The 15,490-nt window shown below is 48.0% G+C and overlaps 1 protein-coding gene across 1 annotated transcript in view; it reads right to left on the bottom strand.

Moving 5' to 3' along the window:
* DNAH2 (dynein axonemal heavy chain 2) overlaps positions 1–15,490 on the bottom strand; it is a 140,333-nt gene that overhangs the window by 108,622 nt on the left and 16,221 nt on the right. Inside the window, exons 3-9 of the mRNA XM_075559566.1 lie at positions 13,192–13,420; positions 10,960–11,070; positions 10,571–10,809; positions 6,432–6,623; positions 4,430–4,635; positions 2,715–2,844; positions 2,269–2,451 (exon numbers count right to left, since the gene is read on the bottom strand). Coding sequence (XP_075415681.1) covers positions 2,269–2,451; positions 2,715–2,844; positions 4,430–4,635; positions 6,432–6,623; positions 10,571–10,809; positions 10,960–11,070; positions 13,192–13,420 — 1,290 coding nt within the window. The remainder of the gene's footprint in view (positions 1–2,268; positions 2,452–2,714; positions 2,845–4,429; positions 4,636–6,431; positions 6,624–10,570; positions 10,810–10,959; positions 11,071–13,191; positions 13,421–15,490) is intronic.

The following is a 15,490-nucleotide window of genomic DNA, read 5'->3' as shown; positions in this document are numbered from 1 at the left end:
TAGGAGAACAGCAGGGCTGATAGGAGAACAGCAGGGTTGATAGGAGAACACCAGGGCTGATAGGAGAACAGCAGGGCTGATAGGAGAACAGCAGGGTTGATAGGAGAACAGCAGGGCTGATAGGAGAACAGCAGAGTTGATAGGAGAACAGCAGGGCTGATAGGAGAACAGCAGGGCTGATAGGAGAACACCAGGGTTGATAGGAGAACAGCAGGGCTGATAAGAGAACACCAGGGCTGATAGGAGAACAGCAGGGCTGATAGGAGAACAGCAGGGCTGATAGGAGAACACCAGGGCTGATAGGAGAACAGCAGGGTTGATAGGAGAAGAGCAGGGCTGAAAGGAGAACAGCAGGGTTGATAGGAGAACAGCAGGGCTGATAGGAGAACAGCAGGGCTGATAGGAGAACACCAGGGCTGATAGGAGAACAGCAGGGCTGATAGGAGAACACCAGGGCTGATAGGAGAACACCAAGGCTGATAGGAGAACAGCAGGGCTGATAGGAGAACAGCAGGGTTGATAGGAGAACAGCAGGGCTGGTAGGAGAACACCAGGGTTGATAGGAGAACAGCAGGGCTGATAGGAGAACACCAGGGTTGATAGGAGAACAGCAGGGCTGATAAGAGAACACCAGGGCTGATAGGAGAACAGCAGGGCTGATAGGAGAACAGCAGAGTTGATAGGAGAACAGCAGGGCTGATAGGAGAACAGCAGGGCTGATAGGAGAACACCAGGGTTGATAGGAGAACAGCAGGGCTGATAAGAGAACACCAGGGCTGATAGGAGAACAGCAGGGCTGATAGGAGAACAGCAGGGCTGATAGGAGAACACCAGGGCTGATAGGAGAACAGCAGGGTTGATAGGAGAAGAGCAGGGCTGAAAGGAGAACAGCAGGGTTGATAGGAGAACAGCAGGGCTGATAGGAGAACAGCAGGGCTGATAGGAGAACACCAGGGCTGATAGGAGAACAGCAGGGCTGATAGGAGAACACCAGGGCTGATAGGAGAACACCAAGGCTGATAGGAGAACAGCAGGGCTGATAGGAGAACAGCAGGGTTGATAGGAGAACAGCAGGGCTGGTAGGAGAACACCAGGGTTGATAGGAGAACAGCAGGGCTGATAGGAGAACACCAGGGTTGATAGGAGAACAGCAGGGCTGATAAGAGAACACCAGGGCTGATAGGAGAACAGCAGGGCTGATAGGAGAACAGCAGGGCTGATAGGAGAACACCAGGGCTGATAGGAGAACAGCAGGGTTGATAGGAGAAGAGCAGGGCTGAAAGGAGAACAGCAGGGTTGATAGGAGAACAGCAGGGCTGATAGGAGAACAGCAGGGCTGATAGGAGAACACCAGGGCTGATAGGAGAACAGCAGGGCTGATAGGAGAACACCAGGGCTGATAGGAGAACACCAAGGCTGATAGGAGAACAGCAGGGCTGATAGGAGAACAGCAGGGTTGATAGGAGAACAGCAGGGCTGGTAGGAGAACACCAGGGTTGATAGGAGAACAGCAGGGCTGATAGGAGAACACCAGGGCTGATAGGAGAAGAGCAGGGCTGAAAGGAGAACAGCAGGGTTGATAGGAGAACAGCAGGGCTGATAGGAGAACAGCAGGGCTGATAGGAGAACACCAGGGCTGATAGGAGAACAGCAGGGCTGATAGGAGAACACCAGGGCTGATAGGAGAACACCAGGGCTGATAGGAGAACAGCAGGGTTGATAGAACAGCAGGGCTGATAGGAGAACAGCAGGGCTGATAGGAGAACAGCAGGGCTGATAGGAGAACAGCAGGGCTGATAGGAGAACACCAGGGCTGATAGGAGAACACCAGGGCTGATAGGAGAAACACCAGGGCTGATAGGAGAACACCAGGGCTGATAGGAGAACACCAGGGCTGATAGGAGAACAGCAGGGCTGATAGGAGAACAGCAGGGCTGATAGGAGAACAGCAGGGCTGATAGGAGAACAGCAGGGTTGATAGGAGAACAGCAGGGCTGATAGGAGAACAGCAGGGCTGATAGGAGAACACCAGGGCTGATAGGAAAACAGCAGGGCTGATAGGAGAACACCAGGGCTGATAGGAGAACACCAGAGCCCTTTTTGGAATCAGCAAGTCGATTAGAGCCAGACACAAGTTTAACATCTGAGGCGCCAAACTGTGTGTTGGCCACACTTGTAGGGGAGTCCTCGGTGGCTTGTCATCGCCCCAGCACAGGGCGCAGCCTGCAAACCAGGGAGGACTCGCTCTGGTAGTGCCTGGACACTTACATTCATGACCCTGTCGAGGCGACGGCGAAGGATCCGGAGCCAGTATGCTTGCCCCGAGTACTGGGCCATGTAGGACTCCACAAAGGGCCACTTCTTGTTCACCTCGCGGTTCACAAGAGCCAGCTCACTGTTGAACAGCATGTAGAGGTCCACCGCCTTCTTGTCATACGTTCGATTTATAGCCTGTGGGAGAGGCGCAAGGCCTGAGGATGCTGCTCCCGCCAATTCCCTGCACTACCTCGTCCCAGAAGAAAGCTATGGGAACCAACATCCAAGAGGGGTCACGAGACTGGGGAAACAGGAAGAGAAGAGGCCTTGGCGACAGAGACCATCTGCAGAAGCATAGGTGGAGGTCAGATGGTGTCTGGAAGCACTGGGGGGCCGGGGGTGGAATAAAGGGAACATAAGAGACCCAAGGGGTGAAGGAGCAGCTGGGCAAGTGGCACCTCCCGGGTTGCCAGTCTGTGGAAAGTGTCCAGCAGCAGCAGTCCGTGCTCCACGTCTCGCACTAGCTCGAAGGCTGACGTGATCAAATTCTGGGTCATCACCTCCAGGTCCTTGATCCCAGAGCGGAATCTGTGCCAATAGAGAAGTCTATTAAAGTGGGAGTGCCTTCACCACCCCCTGAGAACATAAGATACATGTGTGTTCAGGGGGACACTCCTCCTCACTAAAGGATCATGACAAAACTGAAACATTCCATGACACCGATGCATGGGGAGGACATGACAGCGAGTGAAAGATGACGGTGTGGTGGGTCACAGGGCCGGCTGCTAATTAAGGTGACCACATTTTAACATTGGTAACACGGGACACCATTGATAAAACTCATCCTGGCGAAATAGCCACATGGCAGCCAAAAACCGCATACCCTAGCTTGTTGTGCATTCTTTGCAAAAATCGGGGCTTTGTTAAAACGCCGCAGGCCGCGGGACACATTGCTAAAAATCAGGACTGTCCCACCAAAAGCGGGATGTCTGGTCACCTTATGCTAAGTGCAAGGTCAGCGGTCAGAAACCACCAGTTCCTCCAGGGGAGAAAGACGCAGCTCTCTACTCCTGTAATAAGTGACGGTCTTGGAAACTCACGGGGACAGTTCTAACTCTGTCCTGCCGGGCTGCAATGAGTCAGAATTGGCTGCATGGCAGTGAGTTTTTCAGTTATGCTGACGAGGTGGGTCCAATACAAAAGGACAAATCTTGCATGAGACCACTGTTCTAAAAAATCAGGAAGAGGTTTCCATGCCGAAAGAAACAGAATGTGAAGGCTACAAAGGGTGGGGTGGGAAGGCTGGGAAAGGGAAGAGACAAGCTCAAAGGCACACAAGTCTTACTTTGGAGGAAGGGGAAGGGAAGAGAGATGCGGGAATAAAAGGGAGGGGAGGAAACCAGGCACGTCTTGGGAGGTTTGATAGATTAAGTTGTCTAAAGCAAAAATGATGATCTGATAAGTAAACCCCGATCAAATCACAAGTTATTTCTTCACAGATTGTGCCGCTCTTCTCCACGGGCTTCCCAGGAGACAGACACTTGGAGGGTTTCCCACGTGTTGGTTCATGTAATCCTCAGAGCAATGCAATGTGGTGGATTCTATTACGAACCTCACTTTATTTATGGAGGTTTGGGTTATCTTTTTAAACTAACATGCATTACTAATTCAAAATCGCGTCTCTTTTTGTTTTCTTTTAGGCATTCTATTACTCCATTGGCATCTTCGGAGATACAAGTGTTAAGGAGCCAATCTCCTCGCCTCATTTTATAAAGGAGGAAAAACTGAGGCACAGGCTGGTATGTGACGAGAATTTGAACGTTGAGAATCTGCCGTAGTAAGTCTTCATAAGACCAGCCACTTCCCTGTCTTTCACTCTCCCCTGCCCCTGCCCCATCCCATACCTGATAGTGTCCATGGCACTCCACCCTGTGCCTTTCTGCCTCCCACCCGACCCCCTGCTTCTCTTGCAATTTTTAAAAATCATTTTACTGGGGGCTCATACAACTCTTACTACAATCCATACATACATTAATTGTATAAAGCACATTTGCACATTTGTTACCCGCACCATTCTCAAAACATTTGGTCTCCACGTAAGCCCCTGGCATCAGCTCCTCATTTTCCTCCTCCCTCCCCGGTCCTCCCTCCTTCCCCCCGCCACTTCTCTTACTTGTTGTAATCTTCATGCCAAGACGTGTTCTTGACATCCAGGATGCCCCCTCGAACTGCTCGAAGCATGTGCAGATTTCTGTGAAAGATGTCCTCGATCTCCAGCAAGTTCCGTGTTATCTGTGGGCCCTGGGCACCGAAGAAGCAAGGGAGGGGGCCTTGCTTGCCATCCTCCCATCGGGCAAAGTGGTACTGACAGTCACATACCTAAAAAGAACTCTGCATGAGGACTCTCGCTTGCCCTTCGGAACTTGAAAGTCCTGAGCTCACTGGTTTAGCCTAAGATGTCTAAAACCTAGAGAGGGCCAACCAGATGCGGGAGGTTACTGGGATGAACTTGGGTGACAAATGAGATAGGAGGGCAGTGACAACAGGCAAAAATCTAAAAGGAAAAAACCCCGAGTGGCAAAGGGGTAAGGTCTATGTTTAGTTCCTAGATGGGGACTCGAGGCAGGGGAGGCCTGCTGTTGGCTTTTCTTCCCTGTCCCTGCCAGTCTTCCCACCTCAATGAGGTCCTTGCAGCGCTGCACAAAGGCGTCCACTTGAGCGAATATGCTGGACTGGTCTAGGACCCAGCCCCGGCTGGAGAACCTGCATGATGAGCAAGATGAACTCAATCAGAACACGGAACACTGGGTATCCGCTGATTGTGCAAAGCAGATCTGGGCGCCCAGGGTTTAGGGGTCTTAGAAAATGAAGCCCGAGGAGGTTTCCCTGAGCGCTGGGGAAAGACACACAAGGGGAGGAGAGCCAGGGAGGAGGCATCAACATTTAAGTTCTAGGTTTGAACGTAATACAACTTTGCACTTGGGGCCAAGTAGGAGGCAAAGAGCAGGACGGGCTCCTGGTATCAGTAGAAGGTTCTAGAGTTAGACCATGCGTCCAGAGAGAGGACTGGGCCCAATGTGGGGATGTCTAGAGCTAGGAAAGTATCATCTGCAAGTGTAAAAGGGAAAAAAGAAAGGCGTCAAGAAGCCTCTCCCCCGTCAGGAATGGGAAGGCTCTCTGGCCCCATGGCTTACTGAGTATGCATCTGCACCGCCCGCAGGTAGTGATCTTTCCAGGCATGACAACAGGAAATGCAGCCTAGGAGATCCTCCTTGCTGGAAGTGACGTAGCCCTCAAAGATTCGGTCCAGGGAGATGGCATGGCAGCATAAGCGGATGATCTCATTGCTCATCTGTGGATGCAAACCATGTGTTATTTCTACCCAGCCCAGTCTCAGAATCTCCGTGAAACAGCCAGTACTCTGCCTGCTGGGACGCTGCTCGACTCCTGTCACCATCTCCATTAACTCTGACCTCCTCGTCCTATTCAAAACCAAACTCACTGCTATGATTCTGACCCACAGGGACCCTACAGCCCAGAACAGTACTCCCCCCCACCCCACCCACCTCCCCTGCCATGTGTGTCTGAGGCTTTAAATATGCACGGGATTAGAAAGCCTCACTTTCCCGTCCCACAGAGTGGCTGGGGGCTTGGCCTGCCAAACTTGCGGTTAGCAGCCCAATGTAATAGCCCACCCTCCACCAGGTCTCCAACGATTTGGACAATGAGGTAGCCCTTGATTCTGCATGCAACAGTTCAGCTCTGCCCTCTCCCCCTCTGCCCTGGAGACCCCAGATAAAATGCACCAGCCCTCGACCCACAAGATCCAGTTTCCCTGCCTAAATCAACCTCTCCCTCTCCACACTCACTGCCTCATTTCAACATTCATTTTTAGAAATGAGAAAAAGTGTCCTCCTCTGGACAGTTCAGACTGGGTGTCCATCTCCCTGCCTCCCTCTTGATACTCTTATCAACCCTTCTCAAAATCTGTCTTCCCACCTGAGCTCTTGCCCTCTGGAAACAAAGCCCAGCCCCGCCCCGCCTCCTGTGAGGCAGGGGCCTCTCTCCCTTCTTACAGATATTCTGCTAAACAAATTCTAACCTCTGCTATAAAAAGAAAGAAAGAAATCTGAGGTCAAATTGGCCATCCTCTCCAACCCTCTGCCCACACGCACCTTGCGGAAGAGGGAGGTCAGTCGCTCCCGCGTGTTGTAATGGGGAGAGTTGACCCAGATGATGCGGATGAGACTGATCAATTTAGGGAGCTTACTGGAGATGTCTTTAGGCCGCATGAAAGCCAATTCCTGGTAAGGTTCTTTCAGGATTGACAAAAAGGTCAGATTGGACTGTGCTTGACGAGAGCCGTCCTGGCAAGAGAGGGAGCCCGGAATAGACTTTAATCCACTGGAAAGAGCTGATTCACAGCGAGGGCTTTTTATCTACAGCCTGAATCCAGTATCTCTCCACTGAGAAGCTGCCCCAATGCAACTCATTTCCTTCCGGTTCTTGCAGATCTCAGACTGAGTGTGCTTCGCAGCTGTGTTCCTTTACTAGGTTCGATGGAAGTGTTTGTACAGCTTCTCATGCGTGAGTTGCATCTCCCTCATGAGACACTTGACCTCTCTGCACAGAGTGCTGATTGATGAAGACTGGGAAGCCTCCGAGGCCATGTCCCTTAGTCACAATTCCAGTCTGGAACTAAACGCACCCCATGGCTCAGTTTTCAACCAAACAAGAGACCGATCTGTAAGGGGCGCGATTGCACCAGTCAGGCACCCACGCCTCAGAACCATCAACCACATGAGGTCAAGAGGCCAGCATTCACCCCAGGACAAAGTTCAGCAGGGTTAGGAAAGGAGGAGGGAGGGACACAGAGAACACAGGGAGGAAGCGGGATGCGCGCTGTTGCAGGGATGGGATTGCACTGAATGGAATGGGACAGCAGGTGTATGAACTGTGGAATGGAAAGCTGACCATCTGCTCTGTGACCTTAGACACTTCACAATAGAAAGTTCTTGCTTGAACAAATAAATAACCCCAGAAGAATTTATTTCAAAGGTCAGCATTGAATCTGCAGTACCGGGAGAGGGACATATCTGATCAGAGCACACGGGAGCAGATGAAGGGGGAGGAGGAAAGAGTGGAGCCCATCCAGGTCCACCAGGCCGTGAGGACGATGCTCCCAATTAGAGCAGTGAGTTGACAGAAAGGACCACATGGCAGGCCCCACTATGACACATGACATCCCTCACTGAGCCATAGCCCTATAGGGGACAACCCCAGAGACACAGTGTGGGAATTGCACCTGATCGGATCCCGCCACACCGAGGCAAAACATTAAGGGGGTACAATGGAACAGCAAGGGAATGGAGTGGTGAGGTCCCCAGGGAATGCTGAAGGTGGACTTTGGGGTCAGGGTGTGGTGCCCCAACAGACTGGACTGGAAAACACTCCTAAAGGCCAACAAACAGTGCTTGAACTACAAGCTTTTCTTTCTTGTGTGTTTTGTTTTGTTGTCATTGGTTTGTTATTGTTGTTGTTCTGTTGTATATTGTTGCTTGGTTTTGCTCTGTCTTGTTTTTGTGCATGTTATTATCTCTGCAGGTCTGTCTAAATACAATAGGATGGATGAACAATCTGGAGGAGAAAACAACAGGACTAACAGTTCTGGGGGGACATGGGAGAGGGGGAGGTGGGGGGAAAGGAAGTAATGTTAACAAACCCAGGGACAAGGACAACAAGTGATCCAAATCAGTGGTGAGGAGGGTGTGGGAGGCCTGCTAGGGCATGATCAAGGGTAATGTAACCAAGAGGAATTGCTGAAACCCTGGTGGGGACTGAGCATGATAATGGGACAGGAGGAAAGTCAAAGGAAATACAGGAAAGAGCTGGGAGGCAAAGGGCATTTATAAAGGTCTAAATAAAGGTATGTACATATGCAAACATATTTATATATGAGGATGGGGAACTAGATCTATGTGCATATATTTATAGGTTTAGTATTAAGGTAGCAGAAGGACATTGGGCCTCCACTCAAGTACTCCCTCAATTCAAGAATACTTTTTATTCTATTAAATTGGCATTCTATGAAAAAAAAAAAGGGAGGGAGGGAGGGAAAAAAATGAAATAAATTGGCATTCTATGATGCTCACCTTCCCGACACAACTGCTGAAGAAAAAGCAAGTGAATAAGCAAATGTGGTGAAGAAAGCAGATGGCTATCAAAAGATATAGCATCTGGGGTCTTAAAGGCTTGAAGGTGAACAAGCGGCCATCTAGCTCAGAAGCAACAAAGCCCACATGGAAGAAGCACACCAGCCCGTGTGATCACGAGGTGTTGATGGGATCAGATATCAGGCATCAAAGAACAAAAAATCATATTATTATGTGCCCACCTCCATGATACAATTGCTGAAGACAAATGGGTGCATAAGTAAATGTGGCAAAGAAAGCTGATGGTGCCTGACTATCAAAAGATATAGCATCTGGGGTCTTAAAGGCTTGAAGGTAAACAAGCTGTCATCTAGCTCAGAAGTAACAAACCCCACATGGAAGAAGCACACCAGCCTGTGCAATCACGAGGTGCCGAAGGAATCAGGGATCAGGCATCACTGGAACAAAAAATCTTATCATAGTGAATGGGGGGGGGCAGTGCGGAGTGGAGACCCAAAGCCCATTTGTAGGACACAGGACATCCCCTTACAGAAGGGTCTTGGGGAGGAAACAAGGCAGTCAGGGTGCAATGTAGCAACAATGAAAAATACAACTTTTCTCTAGTTCCTAAATGCTTCTTCTCCCCTCTCCCCCCACTATCATGATCCCAATTCTACCTTGCAAGTCTGGCTAGACCAGAGGATGTACACTGGTACACAGGGAATCCAGGGCAGATGATCCCTTCAGGACCAGTGGTGAGAGTGGCGATACTGGGAGGGTGGACGGAGGGTGGGTTGGAAAGGGGGAACCGATTACAAGGATCTACGTGTGACCTCCTCCCTGGGGGACTGACAACAGAAAAGTGGGTCAAGGGAGATGTCTGACAGGGCAAGATATGACAAAATAATAATTTATAAATTATCAAGGGTTCATGAGGGAAGGGGCAGCAGGGAAGAGAGGGGACAAAATGAGGAGCTGATGCCAGGGGCTTAAGTGGAGAGCAAATGTTTTGAGAATGATGAGGGCAATGAATGTACAAATGTGCTTTACACAATTGATGTATGTATGGATTGTGAGAAGAGTTATATGAGCCCCTAATAAAACAATTAAAAAATACATAAATAAGTTGTGGATCACAGGACTAGACATTACTCACTCTCATGCCCCTAGCTTCCATCCAATCCTCTTCATGGCCCCATTTCACCCAGCTTTTTAAGACTTCTCCACTGTGCTCCAGGCCCTGAGTGATGGAGCTTCAGTGGTCACCTTCTTCAGGAAGAGAAGTCTCCCGTTTCTCTGTCCTACTCTCTTAGCTTCTTTGTGTCCAGGAACTAACCTAATCAGCATGCCATACTACCTTAAATTTATATATATATATATACATATACATGTTCATTTTGTCATTTTCTTGCCTGAACTACATTGAGTTTCTGTTTCATCTCTTGCTACCCAGTATTTCCATTCCGTGTAAAGTCTTGCTTTCTCAGCTGGATGATAGGAGTTGGGGTCAAACAGGGTGTTTAACATACATTTATTGACTAATTGGATATATTTCTTCCTAATCAAATTACAAGCTCCTTACCAAAAAACCCAACCAATTGCTATCAAATACATTCTGAATCACAGTGATCCTATAGGCAGACTAGAGCTACCCTCTAGAGCAGTGGTTCTCAACCTTCCTAATGTTGCAACCCTTTAATACAATGCCTCATGTTGTGGTGACCCCCCAACCATAACATTATTGTCTTTGCTACTTCATCGCTGTCATTTTTCCACTGTGACGAATCGGCCGGCCCCTGTGAAAGGGTCGTTTGACCCCCACAGGGGTCGCGAACCACAGGGTTGAGAACCGCTGCTCTAGAGTTTCTGAGGCTGAATCTTTGTAGGAAGAGGCAGCCTCCTCTTCCTCCCTAGGGACTGGTCTGTTCAAATAGCTGACTGATGTTTGAAGGAACCCGCTTCACACTCGGGGCTCATGAGTCCCTTGGGAAATCTCTTTTCTCCTATAAATTTTTTCACCTTTTCCCATCAACCCAAATCCATATATGACAGTGGCCCCATCTGCGCTGTGGGTGGTGACATTCTTTCTTCCTAGCCCCGTCCAGCATCCCGGTCATCGCCCACTTTCTGCTACCCCTCCATCCGCGGCTCCACTCCCAGACCTGGATTTGCTGAGCCAACTTCATGAAAGGTGTCAAGTAGGACGACTTGGCAAGGTGCAGAATGTCCTCAATGTGTTTCACTCCTTGCTTCACCAGCTGCTTACTGATGCCAGACAGGTCCATACAGCGGTTGCGCCAGAACTCAATCTCCTCCAGAGGACCCAAGCTTTCTCCCGTCTCCACCGTCTCCTGGGCACTGAGCACCTCCTTTATCTGCCGGGTCCAGTGGATCATGGAGGCTGCAGGGAAGAGTGCAACACATCTTCCATGTCTTTACACTGCTCCCCGCTCTGCCCTTCCCTGCTCCACACAGCCCCCCTACCCCACTCCTTTCTCAGCCTCCAGGGCGCCCCTTGACTCGCTAGATGCCAGTAGTGCCAAGCCCTCACTCTCTAGGCGCTGCACCAGCTCCTTGTCCTTCACCACCACCTCCGGTTTCATATTCACGGCTTCCGAGGGGATGTAGAGAACCGTGTGACCTTCCAGTTTGTACCGTGTATCTAAGGAAAAGAAAAGTCAGAAAGTTCACAGAAGTGGGGTGAATTGTTTGCCAGCCCAGTCCCAACAGTGTCAGGGCTCCGGAAGTGCCGGCGCTTCCGGAGGGAGAAGATATGACTCCAATTCTTTTTGCTGTTGTCAAGAGGGAAAACAAGGCAAGAGAAACTGCATGGAGGTAGAACGAGAAATTCTTTGACATAGAATAAGAACAATGATCTGTACCATGCTCTCCACCAGACGCTCTCTACCACAATGCATGCAAATCCTTCTAGGGGCCTCCAGTCACTTATACATCTCCTTAGGCTACCTGTAATCTTAGAAACCTGTACCTTGATCATGTCGGCCCAATCAATTCTACAGCAGAGAACTGTATCTACCTTGGAAAGCAGATTCTGTTTCTTGTTCCTCTCAGTCAGCAAACACATAGTGAGTACCGACCAGTGACATTACAAGGTGGGTTGGGTACCACAGGGGGAGTGTGGACCACACTGGTGATGCTGCCAGAGGGGGTGAACCCAAAATGACTGTCTATAAAAGTGTTGTGTTCAGAGGATGTACACGGGTAGAGATAGGAACTGGAAACACGGGGTATACAGGACAGATGACTCCTTCAGGACTAGTGGTGAGAGTGGCGATGCCTGGAGGGTGGACAGAAGGTCGAGTAGAAAGGGGGAACCAATTACAAGGATCTAACCTTGTAATACATATAACCTCCTCCCTGGGGGGTAGACAACAGAAAAGCAGGTGAAGGGAGGCATCAGACAGTGTAAGATATGACAAAATAATAATAATAATTTATAAATTATCAAGGGTTCATAACGGAGAGGGGAGCAGGAAGGGATGGGAAAAAATGAGGAGCTGATACCAAGGGCTCAAGTAGAAAGCAAATATTTTAAGAATGATGATGGCAACAAATGCACCAATGTGCTTGACACAATGGATTTATGTATGGATTGTGATAAGAGTTGTATGAGCTCTCAATAAAATGATTGGGGGAAAAAAGTATTGTGCTGATCTAAACACTGGTCTGAGTGGTTATAAAAAGAGGAAAAATAAAATTGAAACTATCTGAAGTTCTTTTGTGACACAGAAGCTAGTTTCAAACCAACTAACTAAAATTGTGTGTGTGTGTGCAGTGTTGGTACATTTTTATTAAAAATATGTCTGTAGTTTGTTTAAACAACAAAAGCATTTGTCATAAGCCCAGCTTACATGTATCAATACACCTACGTGACTGAAACTCTGAGCTAGTTTATGTTTTGAGCCTCCTAACGCGCTCCAGTGGAAGCTGCCCTCATCACCCAATGACAATGATGCTGCGAAGTGCGGGACTTCCCCTGCCAGGGCTGGCAACATGCTGCTGTGCTTTTAAAGAGCCGCTGGTTTTGTCAAAGTTTTTGGTGTTTGAGCTACAATACTGTGATGATCAGTATTTGTGAACCTATATCCGTTACTTCTTTGTGAGAAGTAGTAATTAAAGGAAAAGATAGAGAACAAATTTTTTAAATTCCCTACAGTTGCTAATAATGTTCTACCTAATGAAGTTATTTTTTTCTTTTTTTAAAAATCATTTTATTAGGGACTCATACAACTTTCATCACAATCCATACATACATCAATTGTGTAAAGCACATTTGTACATCCATTGCCCTCATCATACTCAAAACATTTGCTCTCCTCCTAAACCCCTGGCACTAATCAAGTTATAATTTAGCATAGAAACATTTTGTAAAAACAGTTTTATTGCTAGTATTCCTCTAATCTAAGAAATATTACATTTAAAAAACATATGGCTCTATTCATCATATCTGAGGGGGCTTCCAAAAGTTCATGGGAAAATGGAATTAAAATGATAATGGGATTTTTTTCCACCCGAATATTATTCCTTGATCAAATGCGATGATAAACATTACTAAGGATCCTGAACGGTCTGCTATAGAAGCAGTCCCATGAGGGAGCTGAATGGACAACGTGATTGACAGCACTAGGCAACACCAGACCGAGTGATAACCCTGGTGCCTACTAAGGATTGGGCAAGGCGGGCACGGAGGAGAACCCCCCACTGCCCCACTAGTGTGGGTGGAGCACAGAAGGGAAAAGAGGCCCTGAGACTTCCCACTCACCTGTCAGACATGCCAAGAACCGGTGCAGATGGGAAGCAAAGTGGTTTCGAATGCTCTCAGGCCAAGCGGTGTTTGAAAAGATCTGAGGCGCAAAGACACCACTGAGCAGGCGAAGTAGGGCTGGGATGTAGGCCCCTCGCACCGTCCCAAACTGTACAGTGGTCTGGAAGTTCTCCGGCGTGATGGGGACTGGGGCATGGCGGATGAAGTAGACAATCTGGTTCTGGGTCTGCAGGAAAAACAGTAGATGAGCCCGGGAATTCGGTCTCCAGCCCGTCATGAGACCCAGAGAAGTCACCAATACCAAAGACCGGCTTAAGTGGGAGCTGAGTTCTTTGCCATATCCCCTTACCTGATCCTGATCGGTCTACAAAGCTAAGTGCCATAAGGTTCTTCCTGTTGCTTTCAGGAACATAAATAGATTCCATATGTAGAGAGGTGAGGAGGAAATGCAGAAAGTACACCTCGAGGGTAGGGCCTGTGTATTTTGTTCAACTTTGCGCAGTCTAGCAGAGCGCCTGGCGCACGATAGATAGGACGCATGTGTGGACTAGATGGACGGACCCCTCTCGTTCTGGCAGGCAGTCGTGCTCAGTTGTTCACGGCTCCTCATTGGAGTTGCACATTCTCATTCGTTTGCTGGGGAGATTTTGGTTGGTGTTTACATTCAGAAACCTGTAACTTCCAGTAGTTAAATCTAAAATATTTTAAAATTTGTTTCTGACTCCTACATGCTTAGAAAGGCCATTCCCAATCTCAGATGGAAAATTCCATTGTTTTTTCACCTATAGCACTGGTATAACTACCCTTAAAAGTTTATTTTTATTTTTTTAATTTAATCACTTTATTGGGGGCTTGTACAACTGTTATCACAATCCATACATCCATCCATTGTGCCAAGCACATTTGTACATTTGTTGCCATCAACATTTGCTTTCTACTTGAGCCCTTGGTATCCGTTCCTCATTTTTCTCCTCCCTCCCCCCTTCCCCCTCCCTCATGAACCCTTGATAATTTATAAATTATTATTATTTCATATCTTACACTGTCCAATGTCTAGTGTTTTCCCATTGTTCAGGTTTACAACATTCACATTCTGGCTCACAACTATAATTCTCAGGGTTGTCTATTTAAATTAGTTAAATGTTTATAAGTTTTCTATTCCTGAGTTGTTTGTTTGGGAGGTGGGGGGTACATGTAATAAGTTTATTTATAAAGATATCCAGTATGCTGTACTAATTCAACAGCGTTTTATCCATTTTTTCAGGTTTAATTTCTTAAAACTTTAAAAAATCTTATCTGCCTCATGCCCGGCTATCAAAAGATATAGCATGGGGGCCTTAAAGGCTTGAAGATAAATAAGCGGCCCTCTAGCTCATAAGCAACAAAGCACACATGGAAGAAGCACACCAGCTTGTGTGATCACAAGGTGTCAAAGGGATCAAGTATCAGGTATCATCAGAACAAAAAATCTTACCATAGTGAATGAGAGGGGAGAGTGCAGAGTAGAGGCCCAAAACCCATTTGTGGACCACTGGACACCCCCTTACAGAAGGGTCTCAAAGAGGAGATGAGCCAGTCGGGGTGTGATGTAGCAACAATGAAAAATGCAACTTTCCTCTAGTTCCTAAATGCTCATACACACACACTATCATGATCCCAATTCTGCCTTGCAAGTCTGGCTAGACCAGAGGATGTACACTGGTACAGATAGGAACTGGAAACACAGGGAATCCAGGGTGGATGATCCCTTCAGGAGCAGTGGTGAGAGTGACAATACTGGGAGGGTGGACTGAGGGTGGGTTGGAAAGGGGGAACCAATTACAAGGATCTGCATGTGACCTCCTCCCTGGGGGACGGACAACAGAAAAGTGGGTGAAGGGAGACGTCGTCGGACAGTGCAAGATATGACAAAATAATAATTTATAAATCATCAAGGGTTCATGAAGGAGGGGGTAGTGAGGAGGGATGGGGAAAAATGAGGACCTGATGCCAGGGACTTAAGTGGAGAGCAAATGTTTTGAGAATGATGAGGGCAATGAATGTACAATTGTGCTTTACACAATTGATGTATGTATGGACTATGATCAGAGTTGTATGAACCCTTAATAAAAAAATTTTTAATTAAAAAAAAGAAAACACTTATCTGCCTCATGGACGAACTTCAACATGGGAACTAACTCTGAGGGAACTATGACTGGGACTTATTCCCTGACTGGTCCGAGGGAATCTGGAAAGCTAGAATTCCACGGTAGAAAAGGCGCCACTTTGGAAAGTTAGAGATATAGTCCAAGTACAT

This window comes from Tenrec ecaudatus, chromosome 10, assembly GCF_050624435.1.
Source record: "Tenrec ecaudatus isolate mTenEca1 chromosome 10, mTenEca1.hap1, whole genome shotgun sequence".
NCBI classification, from domain to species: Eukaryota; Metazoa; Chordata; class Mammalia; order Afrosoricida; family Tenrecidae; genus Tenrec; species Tenrec ecaudatus.
This window is presented reverse-complemented; position numbering and strand designations above follow the sequence as displayed.